Source organism: Netta rufina (genome assembly GCF_964035555.1).
Source record: "Netta rufina genome assembly, chromosome: 1".
Classification (NCBI taxonomy): domain Eukaryota; kingdom Metazoa; phylum Chordata; class Aves; order Anseriformes; family Anatidae; genus Netta; species Netta rufina.
Genome location: NC_140123.1, coordinates 67,182,697 through 67,204,879, shown reverse-complemented (window position 1 = coordinate 67,204,879; position 22,183 = coordinate 67,182,697). Strand labels below are relative to the sequence as shown.

Sequence of the window (22,183 nt, the reverse complement as noted above, 5' to 3'; positions counted from 1 at the left end):
AAGTGAGGTTTTCACTGTTTTAAAAATCATAAAAGCAACACGATGACAATCTAACAGATAAAGTGGAGTAACAGATAAAGTGGAGTAAGTAAGCCTGCTGGTTCATGCAAAGGATGGAAAAGTCTTGGTAACAGGTATGTATGACTCTTGCCTCCACTCTTGACTCAAGTAAAACTTGATTTTATCTTGCAGCTATCTGCTTGTAATTTCCTCTTTGCTCTGCAGAAGGGATAAGGACTGAGAAGATTCCTGAAGTATGAGATGAGGGGTACCAATGCTGCCTGTTTGCAAGCAGTGAAATGATGAAAATGCTTGTTAAAAGGTAACAGTCACAGCTGGCAAAACCCAAGGAGGGAGATGGTCACATGATAAAAAGGTTGGGTAGGAATGAATTGCCTAAGTTTTAAAAGCAAACATCTATAAAAAAAAATACAATGATATTGGATGTCATAAAGAGAGGGTCCCAGAAAAGATTGAGCTATGGAGGCTTGGAATAACCAAGGTCATTAATTCAGTAGCTGTTCTGCCTGTACAAATGACTGACTCACTCTTGAAGAGGAAAAGCACAGTGACGGGTACCAAGGTCAGAGATTACCGAAGTTATAGAGAGATCAAAATCTGGACAACATTTTTGGCAGCATGGATAAAGAGGAAAAGTTGGGTCTTGGAAGTGTTATGCAGGAAAAAAAAACAAGACAAAGATTAGACAAGAGCTGGTTGGAAATCAAAAAAAGAAAGTTAAATGAAATGTGAAGCCAAAAATACTAACTCAAGCAACAGGAGCCAGAGGAGGCAGGGTGGGGAAGATCAGTAAGCACTGATTTGGCCACGCTAAGGTCTAGGGTAAATCAAAGGTGCAGAAATAATTACTCAGCAAAGCAACCATGCTGCAAAACTGTACAGCTGCTGTTCTACTAGGGGAAGAATAGGAGGTTCTGAGCTGCCCCCCTGGTCCTTTGCTCAGCAGTATTTCTTCTAGGGTATGGCACTGCTTGTCCTTTTGTGTGGGTGCAGAGGACAGGAAAATAGAGAGGCTGTACAACCAAGACTATCAGCCCTCACACTGTGTAGTCTGTGGCCATAGGGAGTAATGGGTAAGAGAAAAACCCAAAGTTAAGTACAACTCAAGGTAGCAGTATGGTCATCCATGTGGGACCATTCAAGTTTATTTGGGTACAAAGAATTCTACTTTACAAGCAAATGCCCAGCAAGCACTGAAGGTATCAGGAAGTCAAGACAGGCCCTAGGATGATGATGTCTAGGAATGCAGAAGAACAGATAAAGCTGTGTGGTTTTTTTTCCAATCAAGAAAGAAGATGCACAAACATGGGAGTAAGTCATCAAGATGGCAGTTCAAAAACATGCTTGGAGGCAAGAACTGAAGTTCTGACAATTGGGAGAGCTACAGTACCCGATCCACTAGTTGAAAATACCAATGACGTACAAAACACCACAGAACACCCTGAGCATCCAGTTTACTTTGGAATAATTCTGCTTTAACTTACTGTATCTGCCAGTTCCGTGACACGACAGTGACTGTGCAGTGGCACAGCACCAGGAAGTATTACAAAGCCCATCCTCCAAGAAAAATATTAAAAAATCTCCCCAGACAACTCCTCCTTCTCCCCCCCAGGGAGCAACCGGAGTGCCCACACCATTTCTAGCTGCCAGAACCTTTACTGCCGGGACCTTCCTCCTATCCCCACCTCCTCACAAGAGACCAGATCCCTCTCTTTGCTACAGCAACGGTGTAATGGCAGCCACTAACTAAAAAGTAAGGTAAGGTTAGCACTGAAGAGGGAAAAGCTATCAGACATTTCTGTAAGAGGGGGAAGTAAAGTGACTGCAAAGAACAAATGCTTTTTTTCTTGTATGCCTACCTGCAATTATGGTGTCAGAGTTCAGCCTCTCTTTCTGTGCATGAGGCAGGCAGTTGCAAGTTACATGAATATTTTCACAAGTCTTAAAAATAGCTGCATTGCAAAGCAGCGAAAATATGCCACATGCAGTACAAGGCATGCACTGCAGAGTTATTTATTAACACTGCATCTCACATTCAGAGATCTAATATGGCTTTGTAACACCACCCATTAGAAAGAGCCATTTTAGATGCGAGTCTATAATTACTCTAGTGGCCAGGCAATGCAGACACATCTGCTCAGAAATAGCCCAGCAGATCTCTCCTAAGCCTGTCCGAAACAGCTAGAGTCTCTAATATCAAACACTCCTAACCAAGACACACAAGCTCATCTATTTTTACCTAACAGGCAAAAACACTACCTCCTTCTGACCAACAGGAAGAAAATAACAAACTATAAAAGTTGAGCATATGTTTATAGTTCTCGCAGTTCAAACCCTTTGAACCAGAAATAACAGACTGGAACGTAGGCAGCCACCACTGCCGTCTGCACAGCACGCAAGCAGAAGGACCACTTTGCCCACGGCTTCTGGACCTCAGAAGAACTGTGAGCACTTACTCGTCCCAATGCCATGCAGCTGCCCCTTCCCAGTGCAGCATGTTAGCAAAAAGAGTGGGAGAGACATCAGCTCACCTATCACCCGGTGGTTGAAGTAGTCTGGCAGCATTCGCTCACACACAGCAACCAGCAGCCAGAAGGCTTCTTCCTCTTTGGCGTATAACAGCAACACGGAGGTCAAAATGTTCATTGACTTACAAGGGCAAAGAAGAAAATTGGGATTCATTAGCAACAGCAAAAGCTAAACGACAGCTAATTTAAAATAAAAAAGTAGCCTAACATGATTTAAACAACTGACAAAAACAGCAAGGGAAAAGTAATAGTGAATGCATAATTGTAACCCTAGAAAGACACAAAGGCATAACAAGTTTTTCCAGCTTACGTATGCTGCTTTTCATAAGAGCAATAGGAAACAACTGAGAAAATCAGAGTACTGGATTTGCCCAGATGCAAAGTAGGCAGCTGACAGTGCAAGATGTTTTGGGGCTGCTTTTTCCCCTCCTTGTTTTTGTATTTCAAAACAAGATAGGGGATCTGGAACTTTTGTGAAGTTTATCATAATTCAGGGAGCTGCACTGAATGCAAAAAAAATCATTAATTTAGGTGACAGCTGGGTAAAGCACTTTATAATTTGTCATCAGTTTTGGAAGAAAGGTGCAGAACTTCGTTAAACTTCTGTCCCAGTGCTCTACATGAATCTTGTCTATGCAGGCCAGCTCCCTTTGCACTGTCTCCAAGTATTGCACAAGTAACTCACTCATCTCAGAAAAAACAGAAGCAGCAGAAACATTTTTCCCTTCTCTAACTCTAAATGCAGTTTGCAGAATGCTGAGGGAGTACTTTTGTTAGGCCAGTGTCCTAATCTTCACACTCGTTTTTCAAAGTAAACCACATTTAATACTCAAAGTTATGCATTTTCCGTAACTAAAAAGATATTAATGTTCAAAAACACTGTTAAATAAACTCCCAAGAGAGCAATAAAGCTGAGAAAGCAGAAAAGAGTAAAAAAAAAGGAAGAAAGGAAAAAAGCATCATTATCCCACTGGGAGCTTTTCACCTGGCAGTATCCAATTTTGGGGTTCCTGTGTGCGTACGCAGTCAGCACCCTTCTGAGCGCCGCGATCCCCGTCTCGCTCTGGAAGGCCGGGTGCTCAGGCAGCGAGCGGTGGAGGTCGCGCTCGATCTCCTCCGTCGCCATACAGCACTTGCCCATGGAGGCCTCCACTAAATGTATGTAGTAACCAGGATGGGAGGCGAGATCCGTCACAGCGTCTAAAGGCAGCCATAAGAAAGGAAGAGGAAGATGGATTAGGACAACTTTAAACAGCGTTGTGGGAATTGCTGCTCAAAAGGATGACAAAAAAAAAATGTTTTTCCCCAAGGTCCATGAATTCAGTGAATCTCCAGACCTAAAAGAAACAAAGTCCCAGCAGAATACATGTCTTGAAAACCCAAACGAATATTTGCAAAGCCTATATGATGCAACAGAACACGAAACACCTTTATACTGACACTGAGCAGAAAAATTCCCCAGGAGAAAGTCCTGCTGGGAAGGATGTGCTCAGCACCATTCATACCCTCCAAAGTGAAAAAAAAACCTGCAGGAAGGACTACATCTTACAGATATTTGAACATCTCATGAGTCAGATTGAGGCCTAAACTTGAGATCATATTGTAGGAACCTTCTGGCTCTGCCAGATCTATGGACAAAATGAGTTGTTTTTTTTCCATCTTTAGTTTCTATTATTCCTGCCAGCATTCAACGCGAAGCAGGAGCAGAACCGCCGACTTTAAGATGTCATTATTTTGCAGTAATTTGATTTGAGTAGGCTTAAATCAATATTTTTGCTACAATCTAATTGTTCCTCGAAGAAGAACATCATTTCATGAAAACATGACGTTAATTTTAAATTACACAGATGAAGCAGATGTCATTTACATTTTTCTGCACGCCATGTCATCACGCCCTGAGACAAAATTCTTACCAATCTACCTAGGTACTTACTTACTACCCTATTTCAGTACCCGATCAGCTGTCCTCCATAAGCAGTACCATAGGCCCCATGCAAAAGACATTTAATTGCCATTGGGAGGTGTCATGCCTAAATGTCTTGCCGTGTTCAGAATCAGATATGGCTAGAGCCAGTGTTTCTAAGAGTGCCCACCTGAAAAGAGCAGCCAGAGTTTGCCTCTTAAGGATTCGGGGATTCCCATGGCAACAAGTTTTCTGATCTTCTCTGTGCGAAACATGCACACTGTCCTGCCATATTCTACAAAATGGTCATTCCACAGGCTCTCTTTGATTTGCTCCCTAGACTGCGAACGAGAAGGTATCTTTTAAAAGAACAAATCATGTACACGTGAGAACTTGCAAACAGAAACGTCTTACATGTGAAAAATTTTGCAAGATATTTCCATTACCAATGGACACAGGAAGTCTGCTTTAAGAAGTAAAACTTTGCCCATTTTGCTTATGTGATTCACCACACCGGGGAGAGCAGAACTGATCAGACAGGGAGAAAAATGATAAACATTCACCAGAAAGGAATGAAGGGAGGGAGAAGAAAAAACTCCAAGCAAATTGAAAAGCAGCTACTCCCTATTTAGTGCACATGTAACTTCTCCAGCCGTTATGGAGTTTGTTATACTAAAATTACCTGTTTCAATGTCATCACAGTTTTGTTATTTTTTTTAAGAAAGAAAAAAAAACTCCAACAAATTCCCCCAAATTTTACATACCTTTCCAAAATCAAGGCCTGCCACTCCCGACTGATGAAAGTCTGATCTCAGTGCTTCTGCATTCAGCATGTAACTGCTCTCCTTGTCGCATTCGCTTCTGTCCTTGCTTTGTGCAACCTCTGTGCCCGGACCCTCTGGCTCACAGTCCCCGAGCACACAGGTGGATGTGAGCTCAGGAGTGTTCTGCAGTGCAGGACCAAGGAGGGTAACAAATAAGAAGAGGTTAAGAACTGCCTCCCAAACAATGTTCAAGACAAGCAGCAGCCTGCCTGCCCATTCCTCCAGACTGCTGAGGCCTCCGTGAAGGGCAGCCCTGTCCTCCAGCATATCCACTGCTCCCCTCAGTTTGGTGCTGGCCCCAACTGTTCCCTCCACACCACAGCGCTGGTCATTAAGGAAGGCATCAGACCTCACCAGAGCAAAACTGACCCCTCAGGAAGACAAAAAAAAAAAAAAAAAAAACACAGAAGTTCAGTACCTGCTTCTTATTTTGCAGGTTGTTACACTGCACTGGGTTGCTGGAGTTCACCTCCTTTAGCCTCTGCAGCAAGTTCTCCACCAGCGTATCCCGGTCCTTCAGCTCAATGAACTGAAAGGCAGTCTTACTCCTTATGCTAACAATGATGGGGTTAGGAAGAAGACTTGTGTCCTCCATCTTCTCTATACTGATGACCTTTCCCAGAAACATGACAGAAAACACATTAGGCATCACCTTTACAGAAACGCCTCCAAAATTCTGCAGGTACACAATGCACAAAGATGGCATTCACTTGCATGCACGTTTTAAATGTGGTTATTCATATTGGCTTTGCTTGGTCAGACACATCCTGCCACCCAAAGTTGATGGTATCTTTACAAGCTCAAAGCAGGCAGCAAAACGTATCCCAGCTGTTTATGTTTTGTTTTGCTTTGCTTTTATTTCGACTTTGCCACTCACTCAGGAGAGCAGATTGAGGGGAAAGATAGGAAAGGGGGATGATGGTTAAAATCAGATTTAGAAAAGGATCAACTTGACTTGGAGGGATGGAGCAGAACATTTACTTTCACACTTTTGAAAAGAGACGAAAACAGTTGTTTTGATGTTTCTGATTAGATATATAACACTGTTCTTTTATTGTTTTCTATTTCTGTAACAGTGGCAGATAAGTTGCTACGGTTAGGATATATATCATTTGGATGGTACTCTGTTATTAGCTGAGGATGAAAGGAAGGCTTTAATTAAGAGATCATAACAGCCTGGTATCCACAGCAGATCAGGTAGGTGTTTACTGACAGCTCCCTTCTCCTCCTCTACTCCCACCATCTTCCCATGCATCCTCCCTTTGTTTAAATAAGTCCTTAATTTCATGGAAATTTGGCAGATCATCAGTGCCTCCGGAATATCCCTGTTTTCTTTCTGCCCTACAGGTTTGCAAAGTACACACAGGTTTACTAGAGTCTGTCTGTGGAGGGAGAGCATCAACACTTCTAAGCACTGATCCCGGGTAAGGATGCTTTCGTATTGATGGATTGGGTCTGAGCTGAAGTCTCCATCAACATCCAAGCCAGATGTATGCGTTTGTGGAGCTGGGAGGGGAGCACTGCCGCAGTCTTGGATGGATCAGACTCTGGCCTTGCAGTGCTCTGTCCTGCTGCATTACCTGCCCATACTTCATTTTGAGGATCATGTTAACTCCCCCAGACATATTTCTAGGAACTCATGGCATCATGAGTCCCAGAACGAACTTTAAACAATCCTGTAGGCATCGTATACATAAGCATCCTGCTCTTTTTCATCAACTGATAGTTTGCAGGTGAATCAAGTGACACAACAGTGGATGCTGAAAGCAGAAGGCGGCAGATACAGACTTGAAATTAAACAAACAAGCAACTCTACCTCTCTAAGTGGGATGATAACATTGCAGCAGCCGTTTTCTTTGCTGGCAAAACAGATATAACTGTCTGAAGTATACATTCTTCCCGCTGTGTGACAGCGACTAAATGGTGTCCAGAGAGAACAGTCTACAACTTCATGCAGCTTCTCCTTCCTGGGCAATCTGAAGAAGGCCCGAAAGAATTCATTTTGTGCTCTGGCTTCGAGATCCCTTAGGAGAAAACATCAAGAGCAAATCACAGGACCCTGAAAACGAAGGCACCAGGTGCAAAGTTCTTCTTTTTATTCTCACTGAGAGCAAGGGATACAGAACAAAAGCAGCATGCACAGAAATCTTCACTGCCTACGTGAGCAGATCAACAAAAGAATAACTTGGAAATAAAAAAATAATCATCATCAACACTTTTTTTTTATCAATAGATCAAAAGCTTGAATCACTAGAAAATGAAAGAACACAAATTAATTTAAAACAGCTGGCTTTGTTGTTGTTATTATTATTACTTAGCCATACATTTTCTCTGGCTGCTCTACCACTTCCCAGCCTCAAAGAGTTACAGGTTTCAGTGCCCAGGAGATAACTAAATCTTTCATCTGATGAACACAGGTTGAGCAACAGAGATTAGCTTTGTGTTCCTGCTTTCCCTTCCCAGTAGCCTTACCAACATCACCCCAGGGACTGACACCTGCATTCAAAAGCGATTCGTTTGCTCGATGAGTGCTACCAAAGTGGTCAGTAAGAGAATAGTTAAGGATTTACATCACTGCATCATTGGCTTGCAGAGGTATCAGCCTCGGAACAGTTATAAATGCAAAGCAATTACAGATTCCTTAGACTCAGGAGGGAGTAACAGCATCAGCTACAGCCAGTTTGGATTTGGCTTGCTTCCATTCAATTATCCGCATTTATGTTGAGAGAAAGAAGAAAAAAAGTACATTAAGCTTTCACTGCTGAACTAAGGTAACACAGACTTGGTTTGGGGGGATTTTTTACCCCTCCATTTTTCATGAGGAGTTCTGCAGTAGTTCATACGCTGAGCTATGCAGTTCCCTTAGAAACAGGCCCTGGCTATTAGCTCACCAACAGCACTTCCAGAAACTTTAGGACTCCGATTCTATCATTTTCTTTACAAGTAAATTTTTCCAAGCATGACTCACCTTAGGGGGAAAAAATAAAAAGAAAAGAAAAAAGTATATATATATATATAAAAAAAAAGAAGTTTGGCTTTGTTCCACTGCAAGAATTTAAAGCGTGGGCTGAAGTGCAGCAGGGAGTGGTACCTTGTAGCTGTAAATTCTCTCTCTGCTCCTTCCTTTGCCCTCCTCTTCTGCAAACACCCTCCCCTTACCCCATCCCTGCTGGTTAAAAGTAAGAAGTTTACACAGATGAGGCCTCTGCTTCAGCAAATAAATCACTTGCGTGTTTTATTTTGGTTTCATTTGCAAAGAAAGCTAAAGCTGTGTGAAAGAGGGAGATCAAGAACAAACTGAGAAGGGAGAGGGGCGGATCTGTCTGTGTGACCAGCAGAACAGACAGACTGCACTTGACCAGCACTCGGCTGTCGTTTCCTTCTGAAGCATTATCTTCCTTCATAAGATTATCCAAGGAAAACAGACAAATAGCCTCCTGTTTTTCACAAAGAACAAAGAGAAACGCTCTTTGTGAAGGAAGACAAAAAGGCCGCTCCGAAGTTAAAATTCCACAGCAAACGAAACTCTGATAAGTGCCTGCAGAGATCTGCTATTGTGACAAACCTAGATCAGGATATGCCTCCTAGTTAACTCAGCACAAAAATATTTTCCATTCCTGCACGGCACAGATGAATGCTGCTGATAGCATCTGCAGTCAGGTCTGCGCGGAGCTGTTCTCTCCTGCTATTGTGCTGGGAAGGTGAGACCCTACCAGAATGAACACCGTTGTTGCGATTTCCATACCTTTATGCCAAAAGATGCATTATACCCAAGGATGGGAGCTCCGTTGAGACAGAGGTTGTCTGTTATTTAGGAGTTGACTCTGATGCTCCAAAATCTGCAGCTTCTGTCCAGTTCTGGGTGTTTAGGATTTTGCTGCATGTCTGGAGGCTGCAGGATCCTTTCGGACAAGATCCTAGCTACAGGTTTTTAACTGAAGCACGACACTTTCCATATTTGAAACCAAGTAAATTCGTCAAGCAACTTTCACCAGGGCGCAGCACCCAACTCCACCTGCCCCAAATCACCTAATGGGGGAAGACTGCCGAGCCCAGCATCCGCAGCATTGCCTGTCCCCCATGACCCATGAAACGGGGTCACCTCAGAGACCTCACTTTACTCCTGAGAAAAGTGCTGAAAGAGGGGCCAGCCTGCTGCAGGGTGGGACCCCAGAAAGAAAAATGGTAGTAGAGGAATGAAATAGTGTCAGCACTTACTGCTGCGGGCTCAGATTAAAAGTTTTTATTATAATGTGACACACCATGACAATATTTCCTGCTGGGCAGACAAATTCTAGGGGGTATCATAATCTGTTGCCTTCAGAAATGGACAAACAATATTAGGGATGGTTTAAAATAAATAAATAAATAAATAAATAAATAAACACTAACAAATTTAGCTCTTAAACGAGACAGCCAATTGCATAAATAGGATAACAGCAAATTCAGCCCAGGTCCCACAACTTCCATTTTGAGTTCCACACTACCTGCGGCACTGAACAGACACACAACTTTTCTACCTGCTGCCCAATCTATCCAAAATTTTATTTCCAGCTTCACCATTTTCAAGGTGGTTTGGTTTTGAAGCAAATGCAGTACCTAAGAAAAGAACGAAAGCTATCCTCACGTAGAAATATGTTGATCAAATGTTTATACACGCATCAGAAGAACAAAAGGCTAAAGGATGCAATTGCTTTGTTCCCTGCTTTTCAGAAAAAAAGTCAGCAGTTCTCTCCCAATGCAGTTCCTGACTTGCACACTGTGGGGTTCTCGCACGGCCTCCGCCTCCGGCACTTCAAAGGGACTGCAAGTCTGAACTGCGATAACTCCTCGTGTGTGTGACCCATAAGTTGCCTTCCAAGAGTTTTAAATGAAAGGAAATAGCACGCAAAACTAACAAAACGCCTAGAAGTATCAGGACACTTGAAACGATGTCCTTGCTGTTGCATGTTGTTGTTTTTTTTTTCTCTGCTTTCAATCCAACAGAAGTCAAGTTGGCAGGATTTTAGCCCTGCTGAGTCACTCGCTGCCTGTTGCCAGACGAAGAATTATATGGCATAAAGTTGAGCAACAGAAACGAGGAAAAAAAAAAATATGAACAAACTAGTTGACCTCCTGCTTTTAGAGCACGATTGCTGCCCTGCTCTTGCTATTCAGACTCCAGAAAACTCTTGGGATTTTGAAAGCGACACATCCAGCAATACGCATCTTGTTTGTTGGAGAACCCACTGAATTCGTGTGGCGAGGAAGGCTTCTCACAAGCAAGGCAGGAAAAGTCATCTGACGAATGCCAACGCGGACTTGTCAGGACAAATGTTAAACCAAAGTAATGCCCTGATGTAGCAGGAACACTGGACTTGTAAATGCAACAGATGTTTTAGCCATGCCTTATGAAACTCCTAATATTTCCTCACACAGGAACTAATAAAACTAGATTGTAGTGAAAAGCTGTTGTACCAAGCCAGCTGAAAAAGAGTGCCCAAAAGGCAGCCCTCAAATGCTCACTGTTGAAGTGCAAGGCTGCATGGAGAGGACCTCCTTGGGAGTCTGTCCTGGACTGGCTTCTGCTCAGGATTTTCTTTAGCAACGATGGAGCAAAGATCATTGTTATTGCACCTGCACATGACATGAGCCTGACAGAGACAAATGAGCAAAAGAACAGGATCAGAATTCAGAACGGTGCTCACAAACTGGAGGGATGGTGCAGAAAAAAAAAATAGAGGGGTTACGAGGAAACATTAACCAAAGATGAGCCAGCAGCCTGATGCTGCTGGGAGGAAGAGGACCGCTGCACCAGGCTGCAGAGGGAAGTCTTCGGCTCCTGAGAGGCAGCAGGGCAGTCCTGGGGCTACAGTTGGGCCAGGAGCACTCCTGTATCCTGCCATTGCGTGCTTGTAGCTCTACAGGATTAATGGCAAATGTCCCGAGAAGAGGGACCAGAAGGGCTAAAGACAGGGTGGGTGACAATCGTCAGGATAAACTACAGCAGAGCAGCTTAAAGAAGGAGAGCAAAAGGAGATGCATAACCAATCTCCAAATGCACAAGTGGTTGCACTAAAGAGAGGAAATCTAATCTTTTCCACCATACTGGATAGGACAAGAAGCAATGTACTCAAAAACCCACAAGAAAGATCCAAGTTAGACTTCAGGAAAGTTTTTACGATGGTATAGCAGTGAAATGCTGCTATGGGCTCTGGCATTTATGTTTCTGGAAATCCTTAGAAACAGGTTAGGCAAACATCTGTCAGGAATGACATGCAGAGATAATCCAAACCCTGCCTTTGCCAAGCAGATGGAATAAAACAAGATTCTTCCTCAACACATCTTCCGTGTTCCTCAAGGTTTATGGTGTTCGTGGAATTAATGCAGACTGAAGTGATAATCATGATTCAAGATACTTCAAACAGTTTCTGTTCAGCTTAGATCAGTGTTAAAATCCTTCTTTGCTTTCATATAAAGCAAAGCCATCCTTACTGGCAATTCAGTGTCAGACGTGAAGAAAAGAAACCAAGCTGGTTAGAGCCTGGAAAAATATATTCTACTTTTGAAACCTTACTGACACCAGCATTAAGCTTTTAAATCTTGTGTTCTGCTCTGGCCAATTTCCTCTTTACATCAGAGAAATGCAATGAATATTCTTATGTCCTGCAAGAGATGGAAATAAGAAGCACAAGAAAAGTATAGCAGAGTTTTTAGATACCTTCTTATTAGAAAGGAAAAACAGTTACTTCATATTCCAGTAAAACCGTATGACACATTTGAATATGTCTGCAAGAAATGGCATTTACAGTTATCAAACACCTTTACTTCATTCCCTATGGCAATTAATTTAATTGCCATTAATCCCTATGAAATCCATTGTTCCAAGCCTTATTCTTTCATCAAGTGGCATGGAAACTTGTATATTAACTTCTTTGACTGTGGCCATGACACAATTTGTGTCACAGACTGCCAGCCTGATCTGCCAGCCTCTCAGAGTCTCGTCCTCGCACTGCTCAGCAGGATGACCCCAAGAGCCTCAGGGAGAGCAGCAGCTCTGTTTTTCAGAATGTATAATACACAGTCCACAATGACATTAAAATTATATTTTTTAAACGAAGATATTGAGATGAGCCTCTTGCAAAAGAAACAAAAGAAATCTAAAGCAACTTGATTAATGTGACACAGCTGGAATAATTTTAATGATGTGTGCATTACTGCTTTCATTTTAATGCACTACTATGTGCTACCTAATCATGCACAAGAATTAGCAAAGATAATTATTAGGGAAAATGTCAAGTGGAAAATAATTGTTCTTGTAGTACTACAATGGTTTCAGAAAAAAAGCAGCAACAAAAACCTCACAGACCAAAAAAAAACTCACTCCCCAAAAAATGTTAGTATTAAAAACCAGTTTATCTACTATTCAAACTACACTCTTGCTTAATCACATCACATCAAAGTAGCTGCTGAAGTGTGACAAAGGGCACCAGAAACAACAGCTTATCCAGCCACTACCTCTCTAATTCCCACAGAGGAAATGGGATTTCAACATCTTCCATTTTTTCCTTTCTGCTACCTTCATTAACAGCACATCAGTGTGGTTAAGAAAACTTGCCCTGGAATTCTCCAGCAATCACATTTTCATCCTCTCTTTTCCTATTCCCCATGCCTCTCCTCTTTTTTTTTTTTTTTTTTCCTTTTAAGTTGGAAGGAAAGAGATAAACCTGTTTGAATAAACGTGTGGGATGGTTTCTGTTGCTTGTTTGCCAATAGACATACAACTTCCCAAAAATCCCATGAGGTACTTACAGGTTGATTCCCTGAGAGCCCCCGTATTATTGCAGTTATACTTTTCACTGTAATTGTAACTTTAGGTTGGCGTTGTGTTGTTTTGGTTTGGTTTTGTTAGTTTCCTGTTCAGTTAATATATTTGATTCAAAGACTTCTTTGGGAAGAGACAACAATGAGTTAAAATCAGTAGATGATGAAAACATCTCCCTCGGATTGTTACATCTCTTATGGATTTACTTTCCTTCTTTTGTGGTTCTAACTTTTCAGCCCAAAAGCAGGAAGATGTTGGAACTGTAAGGCATGGAAGTGGGCTTCAATGCAACCTATTACTCAAAGTCATATCTGACATTGCTCAAAGTACATAAACTGCATTTCTTTGGCCAAAAGCCTGCAATGTTAACAATATCCAGTTACACATACATGGTGAAAAACAATGACAGCCCTTGTGTTTTAAAGGAGTCCAAGCTATGAAAAAAAGCCTGTGAGGAAGTTCATGGCTGCTCAAGATTGCATCAGTCTAACAAATATCTCAAATGATGGTGTATCATGGATGAAACGCTGGTGTCAGTCATTTTCCTGACAGTGTGTACGTATGAAATTACAGGGAAAGTAAGTCTAATTGCTTTAAAAGCCTTTATGAACCTTTGCAGAACTGTTTAGCTGAGAAGTACGTGCAACACAGCTGCAAAAATGCCCCTCAGAAACGATATAATGGCTACTGGACATGTGTCTGTTTGTTGGGAAATGCATTCCTTGTGTTTTGCCCTGGAAGGAACACCTGGCTAATTCCCTGCACACCTCTGGCAGGATAGGAAGGAAGAGCAGGAAATGGTATGAGTCAGGAGTGGATAAGCACTCCAGACACACTCCATTCAGAAAACACGTATTTCAGACTGACGTGTTGACACTGGTGCCACAGGCAAATCCCAGCTTTGGATATTACATTCTGCCCACCTAAGATTCCTCCCTGCAGTTTCCTTTCACAAAAATATACAACACTCTGTCTTGTGCTGCTGCCAGGGAAACAGTTACTAATCTTCTCCCTGAGCACCCAGTGCATTTCTGCCGTGGGAGGGGAATGCAGAGATGCATTTCAGGGATGCGGCGGGTAGAGCTGGCATCAGCACATTACTCTGTTGCAACAGCCTGGGTCTTTCTGGGTCCTACAACTGCTTGCTAAATCAGCTGTGGCAATCCTAGTAGGATTAGTCCTAGTAGGATGTCCTAGTAGGACATTCCGTGTATCAGGTACCATCAAAAGCAATAATTTTACAATTACTGCCCCTTCTACAAGGAAAAGTAATTTTAAACCAAATAAAAACTACAATGATTTTAAAGGAAGAAAATAAAAATGAGAGAAAAAAAAAAAGTATTTTGCACACAAAATTTCATGATATACTGCAGTACAATATAAAATCTGTTGGTTTTTTTTGTTTGTTTGTTTGTTTTTCCCCAATCAGGTAAGCCTTTAAAGCTTTACCCAGCCAACAACGCAATCCACGAAACCCATTCCCGACCCCCTGCTCACACAACAAAGAACAACTTCGCTTTTTACCTCTTGGTAATCTGAGTAGGATCCTGGAGGCCTGGATCCAGCTCGAAGATCTCGTTATCCAGCAGCCTTCGGAGCGTCACATCTGCCAGCTGCTCCATGATGCGGAATGCCTCAGCTATGTTGAGGAACGTGGAGAAATCGCGTTCTTTGTTCGGCGTGGTGACGCGGACGGTGTCGGTCATGAAGACGTTGGAGGTTCTTTCCAGCTTCTGGACCTCAACCCAAGGAATGACAAGTTTCACTGCCGTTGCAGGAAGACCAAAAGCGTGTTAGAAGTTCTGTTTAAATTGATCGTATTTGGGAAATAAACAGATTCAGAAGGAAATGCAAACAACAGAGGAGAGAATCATCTTTAAAGACCAAGGAAAAGATGAAACACCTGGTATTACTCTATGCCCATGTGCCTTTATTCCAAAAGACTGCCTTGCTGAGAATCCCCCCCCTCCAAAATTTCACCTATATTCATAAGAAATGCTAGACTGAGGAGTCCTGTCTGCCAAAAACCTGCTGCAAGCTTTTGCTCTAAACTTCTTAACAGGTCATTTCTGCAGCTTTCTTCTTTACTACCAGAAGGAACAGTGGGTTTCAAGAGTAGGAAGAAAACAGGGAAAGGGTCTGTAATCTTCCAGAAGTCATGTTTTAGGCAGGTGGCAAACCTATTCCAACTACATAGACAGTATTTTAAATTTAAAAGAAAGGTAATTTCCATGCAAAAGGAAGTTTTTGCTCATGGACTTTTTATAGGGTTTAAGACTACTATAAACAGATCATCAAAGAAAACCCCATAGGCATTGGGATATTTCCATTCTGCTTATTTTTTACTTAAAAGGTGTATGGGCAGATTTTGCCCTAAACTTTAAATGCAGTCAGAGTTGTTTATGGAAAAGAAAAAGTAGAGGACACTGTTCTCTATACTTAAACACTCCAGCAAATCAGATAAACACAGACAACTTATTTTACATATCCACTAAAAGACGTGACCTTCCACTCTCCTATGAATCTCTGGACAGAAATTAGGCTGGAAAAGACTTAAAAAGGCTTAGATTAAATTTATACTCAACTGTTGGACGCTTTCCAGTATTCTCTGTGCCAATAAACTTCAAGACTATACTCCCTAACATCCCTGGCTGGTCTCCTGATGCCAATAAAATAATAAAAAGACAGTAATAACAAGCATTGTCATCCGTACATGACACTTATCCATGATCATTAGTTTTATAAGCAGCTACCCTCAGCAAGTTTTTCTGTATTACAAGAACCACAGCTGTCGAGATTATTTGCAGGTTAAATTTCTTCTTACTTAAATAAAGCACAGCTGCGTCAACACCCACAAACTCTTGTGAATGGTCCCAGAGTCATCTGGATCGGCACAGCCAAGGGAAGAAAGATTAACCAGCACTGTAGCAATAGCACCATTGTTCACGCAGGTCAAAAATGTATAGCCTGTGCAGTGTTTGTCATAGAAACAGCACAGCACGCTGGAACGGGCCCGACTTCTGACAAAAGGTACAAAGTCTTCAAGTTAAAAAAAAAAAAAAAAAAAAGAAGTTTAATGAAAAAAAAAAATGTAAAGAAACCCTGGCACGTCCTTGGAAGAAATCTGACATTCTAATCCACCCAAGTTCTGCAAATACTTCGAAGCTTAGATAAAAGGGGACTTGTCCTGAAAATATGTTCCATGTAGTCTATGCTCACATAAATTTCATGACAAGCTGAAAACAGGTTCCAGCATTGCATTCCAGGTCATTTCAACATAAAATAAAAACAAGGAGCAGGCAACAGACTTGCCAGAAGCAGGAGATTTAGCACTTTGCCTATAAAGAGATTTCAGGCTACAATTTCGGGGAATTTTTATAGAGTTAAAACACATAAAAGAACTATTTTTATTGAAACTCTCATATTGTGGTGGTGGTTTTTTTTCTTCCCCAAAAAGAAAGGGAAAGAACACAATACATGTGATTTATTAGCAATATTCTCTAAACCAGGTTTAGCCAGATTTAATTTGTGATTGCTACCTGAAAACAAGAAAGATAATAAATCATTCGTTCTACAGATGAGCAGTAGCAGCTTCTCAAATAGCAGTAAGCAGAACTATGGTAAATCGGGAGTATTCGATGTAATACAAGCATTTCATAAATGTGTCAAAATACTGGGTTTCAAACAGAAGCCATCATCTTTATCAGAAGCAGGGAGCTGGGAAGCATCTCAACATGTAATGCTTCCCAGCAAGCTATGGAGTTTTTTTTATTTCACATTTCCACGAAAACACACGGAACACAAAGGCAATGCCACTGACTGTAACAGGGAATGAGCAGCTTTTTTTCCATGTTCAAAGTTAAAAGTTGCAAACACTTAGTTCTTTGGGCTATTCTTTGTGTTTTCATAATGAATTATTATTGAAAGGGATGAGAAACTATTTCATCTTCAATAGCAGAGTGCGATGCTTTACTTCCAGTATCATTTAATGATCTGTGATATTGCATAAACAAAACTTCTGGAACAGTATAAAGGATTTTTCTCCCTACTTCCTCCTTCCCCCATTATCTATCATTAATAAGCATTATTTTTGCTTTGTGTGCTTTGGCAGACTGGCTATCTCCGGTTTAATGAGAAAAAGCCTGCAATGATAACAAGGAGAAACAATTCACAAAGGATATTATTTGAGACTAAACAGAAAACAAGGAGATTAAAAGAGAACTCATATCTATAATGTATCAAGAAACTCCACCACAGTCTTGCAAAAAGAAAAGATAAAGCAAAACTCAACTTCTGTATTTATAAGGAATAACAAACTTATCCGTATTTTAAATCTAACTCTGCCACCTTTTGCAGATATGACAAAATAACTGGCCTGAGATAAAAAAGGAAGAAAGAACCTCTAACTCTAGCGATGTCCTTGTGTGTTTTAAGTCCTAGAAATTGCCAGTTACTATCTTTCTTACACTTATGTTAGTGCACTTTGTTTTTAAATCTACAGTTTTGTCTAGCCAGCCCCATTTTAAACCTGGCCAGTAAATGGCAATGTTTTCCTAACTGCTATCACTGATTTATAAATTCTTGCTCCACTCACAGTAATAGAGGTTTATATTACCGTCCTCAGTGAAGCTGCAGCAGGATGAAGAGGACTCAGAACAGCACCAATGTCACTGCTGTGCTTCCTGTTCTATTTTCAGTCCCGCAGCTAGCCTCACACATTTCTAGCACCGCGCTCTCTTCCCCAGCCAGCGCTTCCTTTTCTGCCTTGCAGCCTGTCCCTGCGCTCGCAGCGGCGGTGCTGACAGCGGCTGCTGGTGTGTTCCCATCAACGTGGGAGGGACGGTTCCTGACTGACCGTTTTCGGCAGTAAAACTAGCTGTTGGAGAAGATGTAGGAGGTCTGCTACATTTTAAGCCTGCTTCACATGAAAAGAAAAAGAACTGGAGAGCAACCGTGCCTGCGTGTTCTTGCAGCCTCATTTTTACTACTGGATTACTGCTAAAATGTAAACATAAAGGATGAAGTGAAAACCAAATTAAACAAGATCTTTCATCTGAATAATGAAAATCTCAGAAACGAAACTTCAGAGCAGAATTACACTTCTCATAAAAATCCTAATTCTTTTTGCATTCGAAACCAGTTATGTTTATCTCTCTCCATAGTGTTAAGATTTCTTACATATTTACACTTACGTTCTTTGCCCAGGAAGAAGGAATAAAAACAGAGATGATTGATACTCAAATAAAGCCAGCCTTGCCGAGGAACTTTTCCTTTCCAACAGCAGCAGGAATAATAGGTGATCAGTTTCTCCGCTTCAGGAAAATTAAATCTGGACTCAAATTTCACCAGGGCTTCTCGGAACTTTTCAGGGTCTTCCTCCTGCTCAGCAAGCTTACTGCTCGTTTCCTCTGCAATCAGAGCCTGATTCAATAATGAGATAACATATGATAAATCTACAGCATTCACATTCAAGCAAGTTACTACAAGCTACTCATTCAAATTTTAATAGCACAGCTCTTTCTGAAAAATAATTTCCAGCAGATTTGCAAATCTCACAAATGGATACATTTCTGCAGTGGTTGCATCTCATACATTTTGAATGCTTCCAAATCAAGACTTTTAGGATTTTGTTTTATTTTGTTTTGTTTGGGGGGAGTTTGTTGTTTTGTTGTTTTTCAGTCTATCTGGCAAAACCACATATTTACAGTTTCATTACAACTTAGGATTGCTGGGTTTTGCTGTATTCAGAGAAAAGATACAGGAACATTTTTGTATGCTGACCAGCACTGTTTTGCTATGAAGAAGCAATGCAGTAAGACATCAATAACTTCTAACATGCTCTAAACCATTATAAATGACTTCAAGAACATCTCCACGGATATTATAATCAAGTGCTGAGAATTTTAATAGCAGTATTACAACAAAAGAGTTAGGCAGAGGACAGAGTCCAAAACCTGGGCTTAAATTAAGTAATGAAACCTGAAGAATTTTAAATATCCGCTGTGCTAGGTAATCAGCTGCCACAGCACTACTGAGAGAGATTAATTTTATTCAAGCCTGTCAGAGCACTTAGATCCATGTTCTGTGCCAAGAGCAAGCCTCTGCACCATGAGCAGAAGCAGGCACAGCAAGTTTAACCTTTCAGCAAGGTGCAGCATGCCAAAATTGCTTTTTAAGATAGCAGGATAAAAACTAAGATTTGCACAGCGATGTTTTCTCTCTCCTCCCCAAGTTCAGAACCCACTGAGATGTAGCAGCATATAGCAGCAGGGTTGCAAATTGCCAGAAACATTTATGTTCCCATACATTTTCTGGACCAAAACAGTGGGTATAAGAGTGGAGAGCATCTCACTGAATGAAACTCTTATCAAGGAGAAGCCTGCAGCAGGACCTGACTTAGAGCAGTGCCCATGAGACTTGCATCACTGCCAGCCACTGACGAGTTCCTCTTGGATCATGTGTTTTCTTAGAAGCAGAACACTGGAGGCCACACTTTCTAAGTTTTACTGCATGTGCTGGTATTATTTTAAGCCTTATCTTTATCACCCAATTCCCCTACAATTTTTACCTTTACTCTTCTAAAAAGATGCCCACTCAGGCACCATGCAGCTAGCCAGCACCTTCAACGCAGTCCCCAACCATGACGCCGACACCCTGTGAAGCCCATGACGATTTCAGCCACTTTGGCTAACAATGTTTTGGAGAGGTGAAGGAGCTGAAAGTAGATGCTGAAGAAAGCTCACCTACATACCACAGCCTCCTACAGGGAAGAAAAGAGCACTGAAGCTGTAAAGGGACAGGGAGTGATAAAGACTGAACTAGATAGTTCAGTTTTGAGACCATGCAGCTTCCAAAGAAATACGAGTGGAGATGCAAGGATGCCAGCCACATCAGGTCCAAGTGTCATGGAGAAAAACAAGGTATAACCTATCTCTAACCACTGTGCAGGAACTGGCCATACATCTGGTATCCTTCCAGCTGCATGACAGAAAAGGTATTTTTCAGCCACATCAGATCAAAATGAATTGGGTTTACAAGTCACATCGTGGGTGAGGTGCCTGCTCAGATGGGAGGTCCTCCTGCTCCCCATGGAGGCACAGCTGGCACTGCAATGCCAACGGTAAGACTTGGCCAAAATAAGATTTAAGAGTCCTTACTGTACAAGAAGCTGCTACCTCTATAGTACTGTATGAAAATGCAGTGGCATAAACATTTTCCTGCTTTGTACGAGTCTGCCTGGAAACAGATTAGTGAGACCACTGATAAAAATCAAACGTGAAGAAGAAAAGTAGGTGCTTTGGATGATTAATTGCATTCAGGATGAACACAGTAGCTAGGTCAGCACACAAAAAAATAACAATATTCAGATGGACAAAACCAAATATGACTGACAATAACTTCCTGACATTATTTCTAAAACATCACAAGTAGTTGGGCAAAAGTGAGGCAGTTTCCTTACCTTTACTTTCCCTTTGACAAAACTAACAATATCTTCTTTATTGTCAAAAACAGACAAAGTATGGAGCAAGTTTTGTTCCAGCCATTCCCAGTGCTGATTTATCTCCTCTGCAGTGGCACCTAGAAAGTTAAAAAGTAACACATTAAAACTCATCCTACAAAATCAAAAGGAAGAAAAAAAAAAAAAAGTAAAAAATGGACTATTTTGTAAGAGAACATGAGAAACTGAACTTTCAACCTCAAAACTCTTAGTAGCAAACAGGTCAAAAAGGTCTAATTTGTAACAGTATAGCCAGAGAAAAACAGAAACCTTATTGTTTTAGGAAATTAGTTCTAGTGCTTTTTAGTTTTATCTTCTCAAGCGTTCTCAGCCAGCAAACGCTGCATTAAAAGTCGAAGCAGAAAAAACAGCAAAACCTCTTACTGATCGGTTAGAATACAGCTTATTTTGACACGGCATTCCTCAAGCCACCACCATAAACTGCTCTTTTATGTATTGTTCCCCAAGGTCCCTGATCTTCCTTTCTCCCCCCCCCTTTGTATGGACATGCACACACACAACTGTCACACAAGCATGCACACATGACATAGTCGTAATTTGCATCCTGTCTGAAAAGTTTTCTGTAATACTTAAATATCTACAAATAAAGGAGTTTCGGTCAAGAACACCTAGAAGGTCAGCAAGAGCACAATTTTACAGTTTGGGGGAGAAAAACAGTGAACAGAAAATCCCTGAAAAATAAAGATTTTCCAATTTCATGTGTTCACTCTAAGTCCAGGAACACTATTTCAGTCATTTACTGAAATAACCTATTTACTGAAGAAACCTATTTACTTTGGTTGCTTCTGCTTGAACCTGAACTGCTGCTGCATCTCCTTATGACAGAAAAGGTAGTGCAGGAGAGGCAACACAGAGGACAATTAAGGGAAAATCTGAGCACTCTAGCTCTTACCGGTCAGTGGTTAAACATTACACGGGGAAAAAAAGTAAAGGCAGACTAAGTTGTTTATTCTTATGCCTTATTAGTGGAAGAAAGAAGAAAATTAGGTTGACGTAAGAGATATACAAAACGTAGAGGAATATAATTACAAAATTAATCTCAGATAGAAGACCCATTATCTCAAAATCTGATTTGTGTGTCCATCGGAGATGCATCACATTGCTTCACAACACGAAATGATAAATTTAGCTAAGAATTTTCCACCCTCCTCTGCTCCATTTTCCATAAAGAATGCCAAGTGGCAGGGAAACTTTCCAAGCTTTAACTTCCTTGACAGGAAGGTCTTGCGATGGAACTTCATAAATATCATTAATCAAGGTTAGATTTTTAAAAAAATCAAGAAAGAAGAGACGCTTAAATGGCCTCTTTGCAAGGAAATCAGATTATATCAATTGTTAAGGACACCAGAAACAGTTGTTTTGTATTGAAATGGCTGCACAAAGAAAATACTGAGTTGATTGTCTATGTCTGGGCTACCTGAAAGACAACAAATATATGGGAGGGCTGGTGGGCTACCTCTTGGGAAATAAGAAGCAAGACATCTTTCACTGTAGCATCCCCACATGTAGTGGTTGTCCCCCACTGAGGCTACTGCTTTCTTTCCTGCCTGCATTCAGGTACCTCCAGAGGTTGTGCTCAGATGC

General features: G+C 41.3%; 1 protein-coding gene across 2 annotated transcripts in view; it reads right to left on the bottom strand.

Annotated features, from left to right (window-relative positions):
- Positions 1-22,183, bottom strand: part of TBC1D8 (TBC1 domain family member 8) — a gene marked incomplete at its 5' end in the record, with an annotated part of 46,304 nt that overhangs the window by 9,576 nt on the left and 14,545 nt on the right. The window contains 9 exons of one of the 2 annotated variants that reach the window (XM_084305916.1): positions 2,553-2,670; positions 3,535-3,749; positions 4,643-4,793; positions 5,217-5,399; positions 5,695-5,889; positions 7,093-7,300; positions 14,605-14,845; positions 18,273-18,501; positions 20,540-20,658. In XM_084305916.1, the coding sequence (XP_084162042.1) occupies positions 2,553-2,670; positions 3,535-3,749; positions 4,643-4,793; positions 5,217-5,399; positions 5,695-5,889; positions 7,093-7,300; positions 14,605-14,845; positions 18,273-18,501; positions 20,540-20,658 (1,659 nt within the window). Of the gene's footprint in view, positions 1-2,552; positions 2,671-3,534; positions 3,750-4,642; positions 4,794-5,216; positions 5,400-5,694; positions 5,890-7,092; positions 7,301-14,604; positions 14,846-18,272; positions 18,502-20,539; positions 20,659-22,183 lie in introns of those variants that run through there. The other variant, XM_084305917.1, reaches the window with a different exon arrangement.